General features: G+C 34.0%; 1 protein-coding gene across 4 annotated transcripts in view; it reads right to left on the bottom strand.

Moving 5' to 3' along the window:
• Positions 1 to 10,276: 10,276 nt before the first annotated feature.
• LOC106882594 (CAD protein) overlaps positions 10,277 to 22,060 on the bottom strand; it is a 98,584-nt gene continuing 86,800 nt past the window's right edge. For all 4 annotated transcript variants that reach the window (XM_014933327.2, XM_014933329.2, XM_014933328.2 and 1 more), the window contains 7 exons: positions 17,321 to 17,487; positions 16,114 to 16,191; positions 15,535 to 15,873; positions 13,956 to 14,111; positions 13,325 to 13,426; positions 11,504 to 11,598; positions 10,277 to 10,547 (listed from right to left, as the gene is read on the bottom strand). In XM_014933327.2, the coding sequence (XP_014788813.1) occupies positions 10,445 to 10,547; positions 11,504 to 11,598; positions 13,325 to 13,426; positions 13,956 to 14,111; positions 15,535 to 15,873; positions 16,114 to 16,191; positions 17,321 to 17,487 (1,040 nt within the window). In that variant the 3' untranslated portion in view covers positions 10,277 to 10,444. The remainder of the gene's footprint in view (positions 10,548 to 11,503; positions 11,599 to 13,324; positions 13,427 to 13,955; positions 14,112 to 15,534; positions 15,874 to 16,113; positions 16,192 to 17,320; positions 17,488 to 22,060) is intronic.

The following is a 22,060-nucleotide window of genomic DNA, read 5'->3' as shown; positions in this document are numbered from 1 at the left end:
ATAATAATGTCTAACCCCTGTTAGCATGGAAAACTGATATAGAACAAAGTTATCATTTGGCTTGAATTTTACTGATCATATTAGCTATCGGTGTACATTGCTGGGACACCCAATAAATTAATATCCCTTTTTTATCATCAGATCATAAGATTAATGCAATTTCAATTGTTCAATGTTCTCAAATATTCTGCACATCAACATTAGCTACATGCCATGCGGTGAAGAACTATAATAGATGAAGATTGATGGGTTCAATGTGTTCTCTTCTGAGGTTTTTCTCAAAATTGAAGTTTTGGGAAGACTATTTTTTTTCCAATGGTTCTAAAATGTCCAAAGAAATAGCTGGTGACTTTTACCTACATAATATCCTTATTGCTAATAAATTACCAAGCTATTGAAACATTTGTGGCATGTGAACTGTCATGGTCCATTCGACTTTGTTTATTATATATATATATATAATGTACACTCACAAAGAATCCTCATTAAACCATATTCAGTTAAGCCAGATATTGAATAAATTGGAAGAATTCTGAAATAGGAGAATGACTGCTAGCTTTGACTTATGTCAATTCAGGTAACCACTATATTGTAAAGGCTTTATCGTAGGTTCTGGAAAGATGACTGGATAATGAGGAATGGAAGAAAGTGGGCAATGAAGCAGAACACTATTTCTAGATGACAAGTGTACTTAGCATGGAGAGAAGCTGAAAGGTACACAGGTGTTCAGAGCCAGGAGTATCAGAATAGTTATATGGTTGAAATGACCAAGGATATGAAGTTGAGGAAAGCAACTGGTCGATCTGGTATAGTTAATAAGATGCTGAAAATATCTGGCAAAATAGATTTCAAGTTGGTCAGCCACGTCATACAAGGTGTCATATTTAATGACTGGTCTTGCAGTATAATCAACTGTTCCAAGGGCAAATATGTTATGGAAAAAAAACTAGTGTTTATGTTAACTCCTGGAACCAACATGCTGCTATTAAAGTGTTGAAATTTAAATTCAAACTTAAATATCATTGTCAATGTAAAATAGTGATTTCCATGTCTTTTCTTCTATTTATTTCACTAAACCTTTTAATTCTTTGCTATTTTGAAAATGTAAACAAAAGTAGAATGTATTCTTGTTTGAAGTATGGTTGCAAAAGGGTTACAATATCCCAATTATACACTAGTCAGAATTGTACTTCAGGGTTGATAAAATAAAATACCAGTCCAATACTGGAGTCAGTGTAATCAATCCTCACCTCCCAAAAAATTACTAGCTTTGTTCTAAAATTTAAAACCATGTTGTTATCACTGGTGGTGAGCTAACAGGTCAGTTAGCACATTAGATAAAATGCAAAATTTGCCAAGGTTGACTCACTTTACTTTTCATCTTTTCAGGGTCGAAAAAGTAAGTATCAATTGATATAATTATCGCCACTCTCCTGAAATTGCTGGCCTTGTACCAAAATTTGAAGCCATTATATTATTATTTGCTTGACAACTTTTCTTTCAGTTCTTTGCATTTCCATGTTCAAATTTTTGAGGTTGACTTTCATCCTTTCAGGGCTGATAAAATAAAGTACTAGTCAAGTGCTGGGATAGATATAATTGTCTAGCCCGCTCCTCTTAAGATTACTGGCCTTGTATCAAAATTAGAATTATTTTGAAGTACCCTTACTAAAGTAAATATATTGATAATGTTCACAAGTTGAATATCGATGCACACTTGAATTCTTTGTAGCTGTTCATTTATTTGTTCCCTAAAACAATATATTTTAGCAGTTGACATTCCAGCTTTTTTTTTATCTCCAATGCCAGATGGATGCATCTGTTAAAATCAGTTATTTGGAATGGATATTTTTTTGTTATATTGTATACTTCAGAAAGTGAAGTGTAACTTCTTTTCTTTAATGAATAGCTTAGAGGGGGAAGGAAGCACCAACATTTTTATAGGACTTCCTGAGACTGCTAATAGAAAGGAATACAACTGTTGGTTATGCAAACTAATATTACTCAACCGATGGTTCCTAACTGGCTAATTTCTCTCCTGCTACAGATCTACATCCATTGCTTATCTCACCACACCAAACTGTTTATGAAGTTCAAGAAAGAAATGTTTTCTTACCAAATGAACTAATAGTTCTCTGACTGTCACTCTGTCCATTTTTGCATGCTATAGTCATATCAGGTAATATCTAAGTTTGAGTAGTCAGACTTATAGGAAGTTTCTTAATCTTATTTCATTGGTGCCTTTACATTTAGAACATCTGATCTTAGTTCCTAATTAAAATTAAATGCATATTTATGCCTGCTTATATGTAGGAGTCATAGTATCAAATTCCTATTAATTCCTGTATATTGAGCAAGGCCATATGTTAGATGTTGAAACTTGTTTCCTTCACCTTCAGGCATTCTGACTATATAAACATCTAGGACACTACCAATGTACGAGTTGCTATCCTTGTCTAAATTGATGAATGTAAACAGGTTTGTTTTAGCTAAGAATTTTTATTGCAGTTGCTTCAAATGGCATCTGTAACTACATCTGTCCAAAAACACAGTAATTGGAGTCTTTAAAATATAATTTAAATTGAAATATTTTTCATAATGTGTGTTTTCTATTTTCATAAGTGTTTGAGTCTTTCATTGTTTCAGAAGTTTACTATGCCACCTTTATATACATATACTAGTAGCTAAGCCTGGTTTCACCCAGTCTGTTTTAAATGATGTGGTTGTAATCGTTTTCGGTTAGGCATAATCTATAATAGCGTTTCTCAACCATGTCATTTCGGGTCCCTTGTTTCGATTGGAGCCTCCAGCTGTATGAAAATTTCCTAACTCCCCCCCACCCCTTTGTCAGATTTTTCATGGGTTGGGTGGTCTATCTCAGATACATGGCGAGCTGAATTGTGAAAAAGGTTGAGAAATGCTGATCTATAATGATGGTTTTTATTTAGGCACATCGTAAAAGTAATTATAAAGAATTGCTAAATATAAAGAAAAGTATCTTTTTTCAAGCAAATACAGTTAGAAAAAATATTTGCCATTTCGAGTCATCACTAAAAACAAAGCTAATCAATTTTTAAATGAAATAATTTAATTTTTTTATTGTAAGTTGTAGATTTTGCCCAAGAAACAAAGCAAATAATCACCAAATGCATTGTAAAAAATCTGCAACTCGATAGCAAATATCTCTAAATTGATTAGAAATGCATAAATTTAATAATAATGACACTAAATAAAATTTGGTCGAGAATTACCAAAGAAATTATATCAACAAAAAACAGGCATGTACCTTTATAGAGAACAGATTTTACTCAAGTGAAACATCCCAAATACACAGTTGAAATGCTGTTTGATTATTCTTTTCAGCGTTGAATGTTAACCATCACACTTCCATTGCGCACACACAAACACATACCCCAACCATCCCACTTCCATTGCATTCGCACACGCAATCACATATCCCTCCTTTTACATTCACACATTTTAAACGCTGTTTCATTTATTTTTTCAGCGTACAATTTTCATCCCACTATCAAGTATGATATCACCCCATCCTTCCTTATTTATGTTTCGCCCCTTCTTTTATCATTCATAAACACAAGATTATGATTATAGTAGATTATTTCGGTAACCATGGAAGCTATGAAAAAAAAAAATACAAAGCCCAGCATCACCACTGGATCGTTCTACATATGTATAGATTTTCGTGCAATTCCACCCAGTCATTTGACCATGAATCCCAGGACAAGAAAGAATTGCCCATGTCAAACTTATATATATATATATAAAAACCCACACTAATGTTATGCGATATGCATTCTCTGAAAAAGCAGGATGTTCCCAGCAAAACCATTTTTTTTTTTTTTTTATAGTTCTGCTCATGCAATTACAGTCCAACAATTTTCCAAATAGATTTCCCAGTGACTTCAGGACCAGCTTATGCTCCAGAATAAATCATCACAAATACTATCACATAAATTTCAAACTTGTAGGATCTTGGCTATCCCATTCATTCTATTTACCCACTTCTCTGCTAAGAGTATACCTCTACCATCCATATTACAGTTGTTGCTTACCTATTAAATCTTGTGTTGGTGTCTTGGATGTGAACCATTGGAAGCATGAGCAGTGTTAGGCAAATTTGCATCTTATGTGATCAGCAGTTGTTCAGAGATGAGGCATTCTATGATCTCCTAAAAGGTACCCAATTTGTACTAAACTGCAGCTTGAAATATGCATGTGCAGTTATCATGAAATATCATCAGATGTCATTAAGTCTAGAATTTGAAAAAGCCCTTAATGGGTTTAGCTGAAAGTTTCATGGCGAACATCATAACCTTTTGGGTTGTATAGTTATTCCTAAACAAACTTTATTTTACTTGGTTAAGTGTTAAAATTATAAAGTTACTGTTCCAAATCTTGCAACCAAACCCTTCTATAGTAGTGAGCTAGGTTTGGATATTAACAAAAACATTAGTAGAAGAGATAAATGCCAAACACCTTTGAGCTGCATTTTATGTGAAATAATGCTAATTGAGCATGTTTTGAGAAGACCACATATACTTTTAACCGCTCCTTCTTTAAGGCTAGAAAGACGTTGTGTCAGAGCTAGGTCAAAGCCATACATAACATTTCACAAGTTAACAGGCATCTAGCCAGATGCAATATTAGATTTAGTAAAGCTGATCATGTTTATGAATAGGGATTAATGGTGAAAGTGGTTTGGCATGTTGAGTGCATAAGAATTCCCACCTAGTTGACTACCTCTTATGGAAACTGAAATAAATCAGCACATTCCTCTCAAAACTATATTTCATATGTGAGACTAGACTCAACACACAATTTTACAGAGCTGCTACTGCTTTCAGCAGTAAGTGGTGTTCCTATCCTGCAGAACCTATTTATAGCTAAGTTATTTTGAAGTACTTTATCTCTCAGCTGGCCATCCAGTAAAAATGTTGTCTTGACCATCCATCCTGTATGTTAGTGCTGTTGAGAGAGATGGCGAAATATCACAGAAGTGATATACAGAGCAGCAATATACTTCTATCAATGTGAAAAGAATGAATGTAAGAATTTATTATGAGCAGACTGTTTTAGCACATGTTTAAAATACCTTCAGCCAAGGTAATGTATCAAATGACTTAACATTTAATACCAACGGTTGAAATTAACACATTTGGAACACCAACAGCCCTGTTTCTATAGTTAACATAATTACTTACCAAAAGTAATTACAGTTGGTGACCTCTAAAATTAGGATTGATTTGCTTTTTTTTTTTTTTTTTTTTTTTTTTTTGCTCTGAAGGAAACTGATGAATTATTTCTTTGGTAAGAGCACCTGAGAGTAAAAGGTAAAACTCTTGATGAATTGGTTCCAATTCTTAGTTGATGTTAGTTCACTTTACTTTTGTTGCTTTTGCAAAAGGTACAAGTATCACAAAATTACATATTAACACTTGCACTAAGACATGTCTTTTTGTCAAGTCAGAAAGAAACCTGCTTTAGAATCATTTGTATGTCAGACAAAATGCTTAATGGCATTTCTTCCAGCTCTTTATGTTCTGAGCTCAAATCCCACCGTCAACTTTACTTTTCATCCTTCTGGAGTCAATTAAATAAAGTATCAGTTGAGCACTGGATTAATGTAATCAACTCACACCTCCCCTCAAAATTACTGGGCCTTGTGTAAAAATTTGAAACCATTTTTTACAGATAGACTAATGAAATTGCTAAGGGTCTGGTTTGGTCCAGATCGCCAGAACAGGGATGAGATGAGCAGAATGGCCTGCCTTACCAAGAAAAGCTGAGGGGAATCTTTCTTGAAAGGATATCTGAAGTGGTGAATGCCCAGATAGCTCCCATCCATGATTGTCTGACCATCTTGCCTAATCTCAGTTTGTCTGACCAAACTGGAGCATTTTGCACTTCCACGTTTTGTATTCTGCTGATCAGGTCCCATTCCCCTAAAATTTCAGGCCTTGTACCTATAGTAGAAAGTATTATTATTTCACACTGAAAGGAAATAAGGCTGGAAAATATCTACTCTCTATATTTTCTACCTGACTATCTGCAATCAGTAGTATCTCTTATCGTGACAAAACCATAAAATATTGTTTTTTTACACTCCGTATAAAGAGAACATATACATATATTACCAGTGAAGTTCATTAATAATATAAGTGAAATGAAGCCAACATATTACATGAACTCGGTCACACCACTGTTCACTAAAAAGTAAAGTTTCTATTGCTGTCATAATTGAACTATTTTATACAACTTTAATCTGTACCCAGAGAGAGAGAGACTTTCTCACAGGCTATGACATCTAACTACAGTATATTCTGAGTAGATGAAATTATTACTCACATACTCTGATCAACATAACCCAAAAACATGGGAATTTACAACATAAACCTGCTAATATAGTTATCAAATCCAGACCTTTTAAGTAAATTGCTGGAATCAGATTTAGAAACCAACCACAAAACCCCAAAAAGCTGAGGTACAAGTGGATTTAAAAACTGAACTAACCAATATAATTAGATATCATTTGAAGATTTGGCTGCTATTTCTTGTAGGATGTGCAACTATACTTATTTGATTATTTTTTTTACATGCTGTCATAGATGAAAAGGTAGACATCTTTCCATTGTTCTTGAGTTTGCAATCTTCATTGGAAAAACAGTGCAGTACTCATCATCCCATTTCATCCTTTTGTATATTAAGGACTGCATGTTTCAAGACATCTTTTTATCAAGATGGTAGGATGGGATTTGAAGAAGTTTGGCTCCTATTTCTAGACATTGGCCTAGCAGAAGAGATCTGTTGTTTAGCCCAGGTCAGCTCTGCCACAGCAGACCTATGATCAAAAGCACTACAGCCACAACCATCCCATCTATTACACATAATGACAACTGGTGTCCTACAACAAAGCAAACATGTAGATATATTAAGTACTGGGCACCCATTGAAGCCAACAACCAGCAATCATGAGTAATTGGTGACCAGAGTTGTAAACCATTTCTATATACCAGTAACAATAGCTATGTACAGTCCTGGTAACCTAGACAAATCAGTTTTACTGCTATTCCATTCAAGAATGTCTAACTGGAATTGTTGAAAACCAGTTTTCTTTACTGCATAAATTTTCAGCCACTATCCAAAAATTTGTATAGTAACAGCCTGTCCAAGAAATCAAGTCAAGTCAGAGGTGCAAGAAGCCTACATGTTTTTCTTACCGCAATGACAATGACTTCCATTGACTAAGAGCTTACCTTTCATTTTCCTCAAATTAGTTAAATCTGCTCAGCAATGTCAAGAGAATCCTTTTCTTCCAATTCACTAACAGCCAGAATTTTTTATCTTTTCCTGTGACCACCATTTCCTGTTCATCAGAACTCCACCACCACCACAAGAATGGCAAAAGTCCGAAGTGGAAGTTTATCTGCATACTTTGAGTGCACACAGAAGGAACACGTTCCATGCTCTTGCACCTTGTTTCCAGCCAACCAACAACTTCCCTCCATAAGGAAATAGCATTCATTTTGCTGCTTTTAACAGTCATTATTATAACTCTCACTCAACCTAGACATGCAGCTACAGTTTGCTGACATGAACCCAGTATGTATATTTTCTCACCATGGCAGTTTAATTATAGAGCCTTTTGCAAGAGCTACATAATTGTTTTTCCAGAGTGTAAACTTTGTTGTGAACAATTTCCAGAATTTTATTTTACCACACAAATAAGTTGGTCTTGAATTAAGAATTGTGACAAGTGTTGAGCATTCATTATATGCAACCTAAAACTAACTTAACTACCATCTATTACACTCCAAGACTTTTCTATCAGGCATTGCATATCTTGGGCATTATCCAATGGGTGGATCTCTTCTTTTTCAAGACTACTACAGGATCAAAGTATATCCTTATCTATGTTATAGTCTGGACACCATAAAGAGGTAATGACCACTGTGAGCATTACATTTCTTGTGATACAGGTGCATAAAGTCCCCTTCAAAGCATCTGCTGAGTCCCAAGTTATAAGGCATGTATCTAGCAATCTGCTTGCAAGCAGTGCCTTCTGTGGTCTATTGTTTTGTTACTTATTAATTTTTAAATGATGTGGCTTTCAAGGTGCTGATTGATAGAGTTGAGACTACTGTTTTGTGTATGTAGCTGCTTAGTATATAAACAATTTCCTGATTATCCTTTTGCAGCTTATTTCCTTAGGGAGCAGTCCACAATATAAGAGATGATGTGCCCTCAGTACTGGTCGATCAACTTTGGTTACCAGTCATTACTAGTGTCCAGGGTAGCTGCTTCACTAAGTTTAATATTTTATCTAGTTAGATCCTCTTTTAACTTGAGAAATATATTTTCATAAAGTTACCACAACACTAACTTGAAATTTTGATAAAAAGTATGATATATATTTTACATTGGTTTGGTCTGGAAGATGAACACAATTATGTTCTTGAATAGTTCTAAGTCAATGGTTACAGTAGATACTAGTATGTAAAGGAATTCCAAAGGACTGACATTCTGGGTAGTGGTTAATCTAGGGCCTTAACACAGGTATGATCATCACCAGCCAACTCCAAGGAGCCACTGTAAAGCATTTTTATACTAGTCAGTTGGATGGCCATTTATTTATTTATTTTTAGAGATATTGGATCAGTACTTCATGGTAGATCTAGCCTGGAATTTATAGGTTTGTAGTTACTGGAAATACTTCAGCCTTTTTGCTAAAGTTAAGGATGTGTGCTTACCATAAGAGACAATAACACCTTGCATTTTTAGCATCCAATATCCAGTTGCATGCTGTTGTTTAATGATGTTTTCTTGATATGTGCTGCTGAAGGATAACTTTGAGGATATAAGAGAATGATGTCCAACAAGTATCTCTGCTGCTAGTGTTTCTGTTATTGTTCAGGTTTCATTTTTATAGAACTGATGCTGTTAGAACATCTCTGAAGACTAATCACAAACTTCATGTGAAGCAATTCTACATGGCAAACTTCATACATTTTCTTAATTAAGCCTACTGCAGGATTTTAGTTTTAGAACTCTAAACAAATAAGCATCATGCATCAATTATACATGTTTTCCTGCTTTTTTACAGTAGCATGCTGTACTTTTTTCAAAGGTCTTGGGCTTTCAATTATATCAACACTATCAGCTCACTACTCATTTTATTCATCTCTACTGAAAACCAGTTTACTATGTTATCCTTTTATAATCTTAAATTTAATATTTCCAAGACATGTTCTGTAAGTACTTGTGTAAATCTGCAGGTGTAAGTTTGTTTTATTTTAAATAAATTTATTAGAGAATGAGAAGCAAAGCTCCATAATCATATCAGTGTCTTCTAGATTGATGCGATTGATGCTCAACTATCCTGGGTAACAGGTGGATGGGCAGGAAAACTGCATGCAACAGAGTGAACTCTGTCCAAGGTAAAAATGTTCTTGCGTTTTTAGCAATGTGAACTGCTGACCCTAGTAAGCAAGCAGTCAGCTATAACTATTTTATGTTAGTGTTTCAACAGTCTTCTCTCATACATTAAGTCTGCTGAACCATAGATAACAATGTAAGATACATTTGGAATGAAATTATTTCTCTGCATACTAAGGCAATAATGGCATTTTGGTTAAGCCAACTGATACAAGGTACATTATGATACTTTGTCATTCATCAGCCCAGCTTTTAAATAGGTGCCATATTGGTTACATTCATTTCATAGCAAGCCATATATACAGGGTGGTCATTAGAAAAGCAGAAAATTTGAAGGCAAAACTAACAAGCATTAATTAGGTCATCAATAAATTGCTTGATGATAGGTGGTTTCTGTTATCGAATGAGCGCGTAATCATAAGCATTGATGTCATTTGCTTCTGAGTGAACCTCACATCAAATCTGACTTGTTTAGTTATGTTACTGAACTTTTTTTTTCAACTATCACAAGGCATCAATTTGATACTGTTGTTGCAACTTTGCAACTTTTTTTTTTACCTCAAATAGATCTTGTGAAAATATAAATCAGCATTTCACAAATTTTCCACTTTTCTGGTGACCACCCTGTAGTTGTACAAGCATCTTTAAAAATATGTACATATATAGCAGTACCATAGTATGACCACAACCAACAGGTTCAAATCAGTAAAGGAGTAAAACGTGTGTGGGAGTGGGCACAAATAAAAAAAATGATTTAATGAATGTGCAAAAATGTGGGAACATTCAACCTGTTAACAAATAAAAAAATACAAGAAACAACTGATCCCAGTATGTAATTTTTTCATAATTTTTTTTTATCATCATGATCTTTTGAAATAGAAGTGTTAATTTGGTAGTATAACAGTAAATAAATCAGGTTAGGTCACTTTGTTTCATTGTTGTAAGCTCTAATTTATAAATTCATATATGCATGTGTGTATATATAATAGTTTTAAGCCCTTCCAAGTGTCATGGCAAGAAGAGCCATCCGAACAAACATACCATTCTCGGCCTGGCGGAAGTATGCAGCACGCGGGTCAGAATCCAGAGCAGTACTGAAATGCAAGAATGATGACATTAAAAATCAATAATGTTATATAAGAACAAACATCAATTGTTTCTAGCTTAGGCACAAGGCTGGTAGTTTTGAAAAGAGGGATGACTAGTCAATAATGTCAAGCACCCGTACTGGATTTGGTACTTCCTAAGAATAAACATTAATTACTCACTTCTGTCCTTACCTCACTACATGCGATCAAACTTTTGAAGCTCAAATATTTTACCCTATAATCTGATCCAGACAAGAAGTAGTTCTTGTATAATTATTGGCAATTCTTTTTGTATAAAGAGTAAACCAAAATGCAACACCTGTACACTCAACACAAGCCAATACACATTCTCAATTAGTCCATACCCATGGCAAGATCAGCAGCTTTACTAAATCTAATAATACAGCTAGCTAAATTATCATTAACTCAGAAAATGCAAGTCTTATAAAACTCCAACACCATAAAGCTCTCTGACAGGAATTTTGTAATTTAAAAATTGCTAGCAGTATATTTTGGCCCTCTAAAAAAACATACTCAACCAAAATTAATCTCTCAGTCTGCAATTTTGCTAGAACCATGTATCCCTCAAAGGGTAATTAGTCTTATTGACTTTAGGTGAGTTCCTCTTTAAACTAAACGTACAGTAATATTGGAGTTCAGCAAGTCAATGAAAGCTTTTATTTCTTCTGAAGATATCTAAAGTAGTGTTTCTCAAGGTGGGGTGTGGCATAGCTTATTTCAGAAAATGGGATAGGGTATGAACAGTTACAGTTCATCCAACAAGCTACTACACAATTCGTCTGCACAGATTCACTCACAGTAAAAACTAAGTTGTAAGTTGCCCAAGATGCTGCACACTGGGACTGGACATGAAACCATGTAATAATGAAGCAAACTTTTAACCACATGGCCAACTGCAACTGGACTATATAGAAAAGGAAAGAAACAAAACAGATGCTAACCTGATTTCATTAACTCTGGGTAAGGGATGCATAACCACCATCTTCTTTTTAGCTTTAGTCATTAGTTCTGGAGTCAAAATAATCTGTCCACATGCCTACAAAGGAAAAATAGGAAAAATTCAATCATGGAAAACATTTTGTTTCTATATCTTGAATGCAGCAACTACTGCACACATGCAAACATTTTAGATTAGATTTTTAAAAAGATTAGTTAACATTCACTCAACATCTAATCACTAATTTACTTATACACAGTATCCACTTTCTAGTTTAGTTATCTTTACTATTATTTAAGTTCCTGCTCCTCTGAACTGAATACCAAGCTCACCCAAAATACTCAATACACCCAAAATACTCACACCCACCCACTTTAAACTTCATTTTAAAAGTTTTGCCGTAGCCAGTGGAAAAAGTTTAAGAATAACTAGTCTAAGCACCCAGAAATTCTAAATTAAATATAAACTGTATCCATCACACTATTTGGGGTTAAGTGTGCCTGAGTCTACAGCTGCTGCAAATCAATTAAAAGGTACATATTGTATCATTAGAATGCATTAGTCAATTAAAACTGTAATATATGACAAGCCAATTTATATCACTCTCAAAACACAACATACTAGATCAAACATGTCAGAATTTCAACTCAGAGCTACCATATTTTAACGTGTATAAAGAACCCCCTAATTTTGGGGGCTTAATATTTGGAAAAAAGTTTTTGTAATACTATCCATGTATAAGAAACTCCCATATTTTTTTAACCTAAAAAAGGGTTCCTTATACATGTTAAAATACGGTATATTTTGAAAAACATTTTTACTCTGGTATTTTACCATTTGCAACAGCAACACCATTTTTAATGTTTTTTCCAAGCTTGTAGGGATTGGAGAGGTTTTCTCTAGCACAATATCTTCCCAGTTGTTACAATTTCAGATAAAGGTATAAAACTAGAAATTTTGGGGAATGTAATAGTTGACTATATCAAACCCTTGACTTGATTGTGCTGGGTAAGAGATTAAACTGCATCTAGTGATGCAGATCCACAACAGGAATTCAGAGTTATCCCTTAGTTACCACTGCCTAAAGATTAAATAGGCCATGTATCTCAAGAGTAAGCTTAGGCAAACAGAAGACTTGCAGAATAAACTGTACATAAACTGGTAAAGGGTAACTGGAAAACACTGCTCTAGCTTTCCCAAGAAAAATACTAATCTTCAGGCTTAGGTAGGGGAGGGGATCCGTGATTGGTAATACCTATAAATATGGCATATGAAAAGAAGGACTAATACTTTATTTTATTGATCCTGGAAGGATGAAAGACAAATTTGATCTTGGTGGGATTTGAACTCAGAACCTAAGAAATATCTCACGGGTTTGTCTGATGAGCAAATGATTCTGTCGAAAGGCACAGAATCACCAGTTTCAGGAAAATAATGAAAGACAGTCAACCTAAGATGGATCTGAAATCAGAACATCACAAGCCTAAGGTAATTCTTCTAGGAAGAAGGAGAAGGGACAAAATTAATAGAGTTTTTGTCCTTATGTAATATCCATTGCACCCATACAAGGTTTTTAAAGTCAACTTACTCACTAACAAAATATGGATGAAATGCAGGAGGATAAGACTAAACTCTGAAAATCTAGTTAACTTCTGTATAGCACAAAGACAAAAACTCCAAAAACGATCATTTCATTTGTTAAAAACAGCAGCTAAATTACCCTCCAAGCTACACTAAAAAAATATACATTAGATAATGTCCTAAATATACTAAGTCTAAATGTAAGCAGACTTGAGACTTAAAAAGAAAATTGAAAATGACATACCTTTTCATAATCTACAAGGCTACTGAAACGTTCCTTCTGTATTCGGGTAATGTAGAGAACATCTGTATCGGCAATTATATCAGTTAAAGAATTGAAGGCTGTCTGCAATGAGAGAACACATGCAAATTACATCAGATATGAAGCTTAAACAAATAAAGAAAAATTGTTTTGTATCGTTTGCTTTTCTTTACATCGTTGGGATGCTCCTGACTTTTACTACAGATATTTCTTTGATAAACTTTTCAAAATTATACAACATAATTTTATGCAATCTTTCATGGCACATTCATTTACAAATTTTTATTCAAACAATGCTTCAATTTGGGAAAGGAAGAGCTATGAACCTTATCGAGTTTGTTTCTTTTAAAATGGTTATTTGTTATGATCTAGTTTTAATATTCATGTACTTTTGATGACAGTGATTTTCTTTTTCATAGTATTTCTATAGTTTATTTCTTTTATAGAATTTTTACTTTCAATAAAAAAAAGGCATCTACTTTTTTGTGCTTAATTGCTTGAAATTTGATATATATAAAAAGCCACTATAGCACAGTCATTCACAACCATATTTTTTGAAATTTTCCTAGAAGTATACTTTTATGGGGCATGATAAAAAGAAAAAAAAGTATACCTGAGTGATTCCTTTGGATCTAACATATTCTTGTACATCGGTTGGCATTTCAAGAGTTGGTGGGGAAATATAACAGAGATTGACACGGTAGAGGGTCAAAATTCGAGCTAATGAGTGGACAGTACGGCCATTTCGTAAATCACCTACCATGGTAATCTGAAATGGAGGGGAAAAAAAAAAAAAAAAAACCATTCATTCATGGATTACTGAAACATAGTACGATTCAACTTTTGGCATCATATATGAGCAGGTTTCAAGCTAGCAAAAAAAAAAAAAAAAAAAAAAAAAAAAAAAAAAAAAAAAAAAAAAAAAAAAAAATCAACTTTTGATATTCAGTCAGTCATGAAGTATGAACAGATACTTATCAGGTAATTTCACTGAAGTTAAGTTGCAAGTGTGGCAACATGAACAGTATCAAGAAGTTCAGAAAGTAATGCCAGGATATTGGTTGGGTGACTAAAGGACAAAAGGTTCTTTATCTCTGAAGACTTTTCCCCTACAACCAACTACAGCAAACTAGCAATAACTAACTACTATTTATCAATACATTTCTAACCAAAATACATCTCTTATGTGTTTCAATTAAATTCTAAAATAATTGTGCATTTAGATTGGTTTCATAAAACAGCTAATTTTATTTTAAATTTTCAGCCATAGTGAAACATTTTAGAAAATTGAAGTGGAAAAAAATTTCTCCAAAAATTTGCAGCACTCAGATATATACAGTGCACCAAAATTGCTTACATAATAAAATCACGTGTTCATGAATGTACTAACAAGATTTGCACTAAAATTCTCATTTAAATATGACAAAGTTATCTTGGCTGGGTTGGTAACATATGCCAGAAAATTTCTCAGCTGGCTACAGTCGAGTTAGTAATGAAAAAGTTAAAATAATTGCTTATTCCAGGAAGGTGATGGACTGGCAGACAAAATGCCTTGTGGTATTTAGTTAAGCCCTAAATCTGAGGCATTGCGCTTTGTTTATGCAAGAAAACAACAAGAGAACTGTTGAATCAACCATCTAGTACATTATTAGTACTTATTTTGAATTCAGATCATAGGCACACAGTACTCAAAAAGTAGTAATTAACCACAATCTCTCTTTATCTCCCCATTACAAAATGGGTTAACTAGGACTCTTGTTTCATTCACCTCCAATCCTACTCACAATTCTAATAACTTTTCACATTAGTACAGCCCACAATTTTTGCTGTGATGAAAAGTTAGTCCAACTGAATCAACCATAGTATGTTAATGGTACTTCTTATATATTTCATCACCCACATCAGAATTTAATACAATGTAGCAATACATTTATTACTGCACACAGATTTCTACTATTCAACTGGCAAGCCAATAAGGAATGCCTTCGATCATAGGTTTGCTCAATCAAGGTTGATCTGGGATTAAACAACACTATTCGATTGTTATGTCATGGCAATAATGATTTTTTTTTTGTACAATGCCAGAAACAAGTCAGATTAATCTTCAGGATATTCACGAAACTTTCCAAAATATCTGACCATTTCAACAAAGAAAGCAGGATTATTGTATTTGCAACATAAAGTATACTTACAGTAAGGCCATTGACAGTACCAATTTCTTCTCGGATGGTAAAAACATCGAGTAGTGCTTGAGTAGGATGTTCTCCAGTGCCATCTCCTGCATTGATCACAGGTTTGCGACAATGCTGAGCAGCTTTCATAACTGCACCAGGCTTGGGATGTCGTAACACAATAACATCAGCATAACCAGACATGGTCTGCACTGTGTCTTCAAGAGTTTCACCCTTCTGTACTGAGGAAGTAGCTTCATTGAATGTGATCACTGACCCACCAAGTCTTTGCATGGCGGCACCAAAGGAACAGCTGGTCCGAGTGCTGACTTCATAGAACATGGAAGCCATCACCTTACCCTGTGGGTTAAAAGGAATCAATTAACATAAGTAAATATATACACACAAGAGAAAAGGAGAATAAGAGCTAAAGAAAAGAAGCCATTTTATCATTTAAATCTGGATAACTTAAGCAGGTTAGATAATTTCTAATCACACTATACCTGGAAAAAAAAGAGTTGGTCTTGATTGGATAGCCTTGGATTACAAGGTCTAATGTACCATGAGAGACCCAGGACTGAACAACAAAAGTTTACATACCTTAAGTATATGATCAAGGGCCCTATCTCTCTGTACAGACATCCGGTAATTATGAGCCTGATTAAACAGTTGATGCAACTGAAATTAGACAAAATAAAAGCTTACAGTCTTGAAAATGTTATACAAGCAAGGAAAAGATTAAAAGTGACAAACTGAAATAGGTTCTGCTAAACATTTGTACATAGCTCGCAGGAAAGCAATGCTGCTAGGCACTGATGGAAGGAATATTACAACTTTAAAGCACCAAAATTGTAATCTCAATATATGTTATACAGCTAATTGCAGAAATTGTTTAAGAACACATTTAAAATATGCTTTGGTATGTCCCTATGTATAGTGGGTCCAAATCCTAAGGAACTTTGTTTGAATGATTTTATATTTCAATCTTCCACAACTGATTAAATATGTACTGGTCAAATGCCAGGTTCAATTAAATTGACGACATTCTCCAAATGTTTACAATATCATACTAATGTTAAAAATTTGTTTAATGATAGTATATATATGAAAAAAATAGTCAATGGTAGACACACTGGGTTGTTAGATAAGGGCTTTTGTGTATCCGGATACATGTCTCTATATTCTGAGGTTGATTTTACTTTTAAAATCTCCCAAAACAATAAAACACATCCAGCACATAGGATTAATTCAAATACTGATGACACACTTGTGTGAATATAAGAATCTATTTTATAGACATTACTAAGAATTAGAAACTACACACCTTAAGTTGAATTTGTAATTAACAGTATAGGTTGAGCTGACAATTGTGCAGATGTCCTTCTTAACATTAAACTTCCCCAACCATAAAACAGAAAAATTGGAGTATTTTTTCCAGAAATAAATTGATCAACATAGCTAGGGTGGCGATCTATTATTATTATTATTATTATTATTAGTGTAACTAGTGTTATGCTAGAATTCAAATAACATTTTTGTTAACGACCAACACTAATGAATGTAATTGTAAAAATGTAAACTGGAAGTGAAGGATAATCGAGTAAAAACCATCTTTAAATTCCATACTGGTTTCCAACATTTAACTTGGGGTGTAACACCCCAAGTTTCAAAGGGGGTTGTTTCTCTAGAAAATTAATGTGTTAAATTGAAAGCTTAAATGTCAGAAAAATGAGGCAGTAAGACAGAGAGTGAAGGAAGATGGTGTCACAATAGGTTATAAACATTTTATATAACAATTAGAAGTTACCTGTTCCTTGTGGAATGATTGAACATTAAGAATATGATGACCGGTCAAACCTGAGTGAACAGGGGGTGTGAACAAGTATGGAGCAGGTTGAGCAACAGCCTGGTCTTTCTTGGCCAGAAGATCGCTACAAGGCAATGCACTTCCAGTATACTCTCTGAGGATAGGTTCTGTTAAAAACAAAAGCATAAAAAAAAATTTATGTACACACTGGAAGGACATATATTATACATACACTTATTCATTCATTTGAAGATGAAGCTTCTTTCCATTGTTAGTTTCAGTTTACCAAGACAAACAGAAACAAGAAATGGAAAGTAACAAGTTCAAATAAATGAATAGACATTACACAAAATGTCAAAGCATTTTAAAATTAAAACTGCAAAAATCGTTTGGTTAGAAAATATAGAAGATATTTGAAAGCCAGCCTTGTTAAATTTGTATTAAGAAATTACCTCTGCTTACCAGTTGCTTTGAAGCTTTTACATACAAGATCCTTGGCTCAAAGCAGTTAATATGAGCCTATTAGAAAATGACTAAAATATGCTGTCCATGCCACTGTGATTTGACTTTGTCAAAAACTTGGCAAAATAACTTGGTGTGGATGAGTGACTGTAGGAATGCAGTTTACAACAGCAAATGTTAGCAGTGGATTTACAATGGCACCAATCATAATGAAAGCATTTTTAAATCAAATGAAAATAGGTTAGTAACAGTTGCTTTAGCATTAATAATAAATAAGATTTCTAAAAGTACAGAAAAAAAAAAGTAGCACAGTGATTACATAGCAGCAACAGCAAAATGCAATAATGTCTGGAATACATAAAATAGCAGCAATCTCAAATGTGTTACAAAATATGCACCTTATATTTATTCAAATTTTATTCAAGGTCGTCCTATTTACATATTCTATAAACCTAAAGGTTTATAAAATCACTCTAGTCTAATCTTCTCACAGGAACTTCTACATGGTTGCTAATAAACTAAATATGCCAACCAAATCACCCTCAAACTACACCCCATTGTCTTAAAATAAGCAAAGAATACACTGAATAACTGTCCCAAGTATGGTATCTAAAGAAAAAAACAAAATGATAGTCCCGAATGGAACATCTTTGAACATATAGGACTGTTTGACTTGGAGCTTAAGAACTCCAATCTAGTTTGGCTTAGAGAATTAAAAGACATTTAAACAGTTATTACTTCACCCCTTCCCAACTAAGCTTATCTACATAAATGTTTGTGGGAGAAGCTAAGAGGTAAGAGTGAAAATGGAAGTGGACAGAGAAGCTAACTCCATATACAAATGAATATATTCCAAACAGTGATAAACACCTCTTACATGAGCCAAAAAGAAACTTTTATGCAGTTACTAGATCTGTTAGAAAAAGCTGCCAAGTATCCCTTAAGCTACACCCTACCATCTTAAAAAAAACAAAACAGGAAGAATCAAACTTGGGTATACAGTCTGGAAAAAGACGGGATGGTCATGGCTGAAGCATATTTCAAAGATCAGGCTGAGCTAGGGTTAAACTACATCTTATATAGTATTGAGTTTTAATCCTTTAACAAACAATAAAGGATAAAGATCCTTCTCAAGTCAGATAGACTCACAGGGCTAGCTTCCTAGTTTCCATGGTGTATATATTCCCTATCTGGACGGCATGCCAGTCTGTCACAAGATTACTCATACTAGTTGAGTGCACTGGAGCATCGCGAAATAAAGTGTTTTGCTCAAGAACACAATACATTGCCTAGTCAAGGTATTGAAACCACAATCTTATGAGCATGCATCCAATACCCTAACCTCTAGGCCATGCACCTCCACTTTAGTCCTTTATCTAAGTTTAATACCTGCCTCTCTAATGATTTCCTCCTCAGGTTTAACAGTGGAGTAGAAAAGAACCATGTTACACGAATACTTTACTAAGTATGTTTTCTCCCCTATTGAGTGTGTAAAAGAAGGAAGCTCCAACCAAGTGGTTTCACTGGCAAACAACATACATGAGACTTGTTGCGGTATAAAGATAAGCTACTACAATATTTCCCTGTCCCCCAAATCTCCAATACCAAACTAGATGGGATTGGTGAATGGAATATTAAATAATTAGTATGAAATTTTAAAAAAAATTCATTAGTGAACATAAAATCAAATAAAAATAGAAATTTTTATAATTTTGTGAAATACAGAAAAACTAAAACAGAGTTTATTTTTAAATATATTTAAGACATGAAAATGATAAAAATACAAAAATTAAAAGGGGAGAGAGAAATAAGGTAAATGGAATTCGGGAACAGGAATTAAAACAAAAGGAAACCCTACTCCCCATCCCCTCAAAAAATTAGTTATAATCCAAAGAATATAAGATTTTTAAAGGTAGCATTTAGATGTGATGTCATGGCTTAATAAACATTACAAGCTAAAATGGAAGTGACTCACCTTTTGACTTTGTACCACCCATAATTATTTCTTTTACTAGCACAAAGCGTCATATTTAAGGCAAAGGATGTGGGATGAAGTAACAGGCATGCCTTTCTGGAGAGCAATCTAGATCCTATAAAAGGGTCCTCACGATAGAACAGGAAATATTTACTTACACTAGCTTCTGGTGCAAAACTATTTTTTGCAGACATATAGTGAGGGACACCTTTAAAATACACAATACTAAACTTAGCATGCCAGGATGGGTGGATCAAAACCATAATGTAATGGAAAGCGCAAGATTTGGAGAAGGAAAGATATATAAAGCAAAAGTGATAAACAGTCATTTCAGGACCCAATTTTTGGTGCTTTTGAGGCATCTACCTCAATCATTAGGCTAAACATACCTAGATTTGATTTTCCAAAGAGTATGAACACAATACATTGTTAATACATTTGGAAATGTGTTCAATTTTGCAGTGTTTCTGCATTAAACACAAACTAAATGCTCAACAGATAAACTGACAGAGTTGGAGAAGATTGTTCTAATTTACACTAAGTTAGCAGCCAATACAACTGACGGTTATAGTTATGTCAAAGCCACAACAGATAGAGAAGAGGAGAATGAGAAGAACTGACTAGAACAGCAAAATTGTTAAATCAGTTTCTATAGTAATTCAATAAATTGGTAAGCAAAAATGCCAAATTTCAGGCAAAAACCTCTAAATAAAGGTTGAAATTTGAATTGTAGAGGCATGTGCCTATTATATGTTGGGAATTTTGTTGGAAAACCTGAAACTTAGATTATTGGTTAATAACTTTTTAAAGCCTTGATCAAAGCCATTCCAGTCATAACAACCCAGTCATTAGAGACAGTGTGTCTAAGACAACATGACCCAATGTTTTTTTCCTTTTCAAGAGAGCAAGATCTACTATAAAGGAGGTTTGCCTGCTATTTCTAAGATTGAATAACTGTAAGTAACTCCATTATTGTTGGTTGATTACTTGTACAATCACAACCCTATAGCCTAACAGTTCAGGATACAGTGAAATATTCACAAGCTGCATTAATGTGTGTGCATGTATATATATATATATATATATTACATACACACACACACACACATACATAAACACAGGGTGTGTAAAGTATTTGAGGACATACTTTTTATTTGGTTATTGCTGCATTTTGTGCTACCTCTATGTAATCTTTTTTTTTTTTTCAGAAAATAATAATGGCAGACCCTCAGCTTATTCAAGAAATGAAGAAGCATGTTGTTATCATGGCTATAAAGGCTGAACATAACGATTTAGAAATATCTCGATTACTGGAAGTCGCCATATTTTCCATCTATTAAGTTTGTAAGGAGTTAGAGACCAAAGGTGGAAATGTATCACCAGTATCAATGCATAAAAATTATCAGAACACTTGAATTTATCCAGCAAGTTCAGCAGACCATTGATCATAATCCCAGAAAATCCATGAGGTCAATTGCAAAAGATATCTACATGTTAGAAGTAACAACCAGTAATGTTGTCCATGAAGAGATCAGATATGTCTTATATGAGGAATGGTCAATTTATGTCAGAAAATGCAAAAGAAAATTGCTACATCAGAGCCTGAAAAAAACCAGCAAAAGATTTGATTTAGTTTTTCTCAGACACGAAAAACTTCTACCAAGATCAAAAAGTTAACAGAAGAAATGAAAGATGGTTATGTACAGACCCTTCTAAAGTTCCATGAGTTATGTATACAAAATTTCCTGCAACTATCAAGGTTTTTGGGGCTGCCAGCAATGAAGGACATGTGATGCTGCCTTACTTCTTTCCAACATTGCCGCCTACATTGAGGTTCTGGAAACAGGTGTTAAATCTTGGATAGACAATGGAAAACCTTGTGTGTTTCAGCAAAACTGCACCATCACACAAGGCTTAAGCAATGCAGGAATGGGTGGCTGAAAATTTTCAAGATCACATAACCTCTAACATTTGGCCTCCTAATTCCCCAAATCTCAATCGATTGGACTATTATTATGTTGTTGAGAGAAAGGTCAATGAACACACCACAGTCAGAGTAATGTCCAAAATGAACCAAGACCACTTGATTTGAGCATGTAGATGATTTAGATCTCATATAGAAGCAGTTGTTAAAACTAAGGTGGCTTTATTGAATAATAATATAGAAAAGGTGGTTCATTTTTATCCTCATAGCATTTTTTTGTAAATAAAGTCATGTTTTTTTTTATAAACATAAATCTGTCCTCAAATATCTTGCCCTGTGTGTATGTGTGTGTGTGTGTGTGTGTGTGTGTGTATGTATA

The sequence above is a fragment of the Octopus bimaculoides genome, chromosome 4 (genome assembly GCF_001194135.2).
Source record: "Octopus bimaculoides isolate UCB-OBI-ISO-001 chromosome 4, ASM119413v2, whole genome shotgun sequence".
In the NCBI taxonomy this organism is placed as follows: domain Eukaryota; kingdom Metazoa; phylum Mollusca; class Cephalopoda; order Octopoda; family Octopodidae; genus Octopus; species Octopus bimaculoides.
The sequence above is the reverse complement of the archived record's forward strand: the minus strand, read 5'-3'. Positions and strand labels throughout refer to the sequence as shown.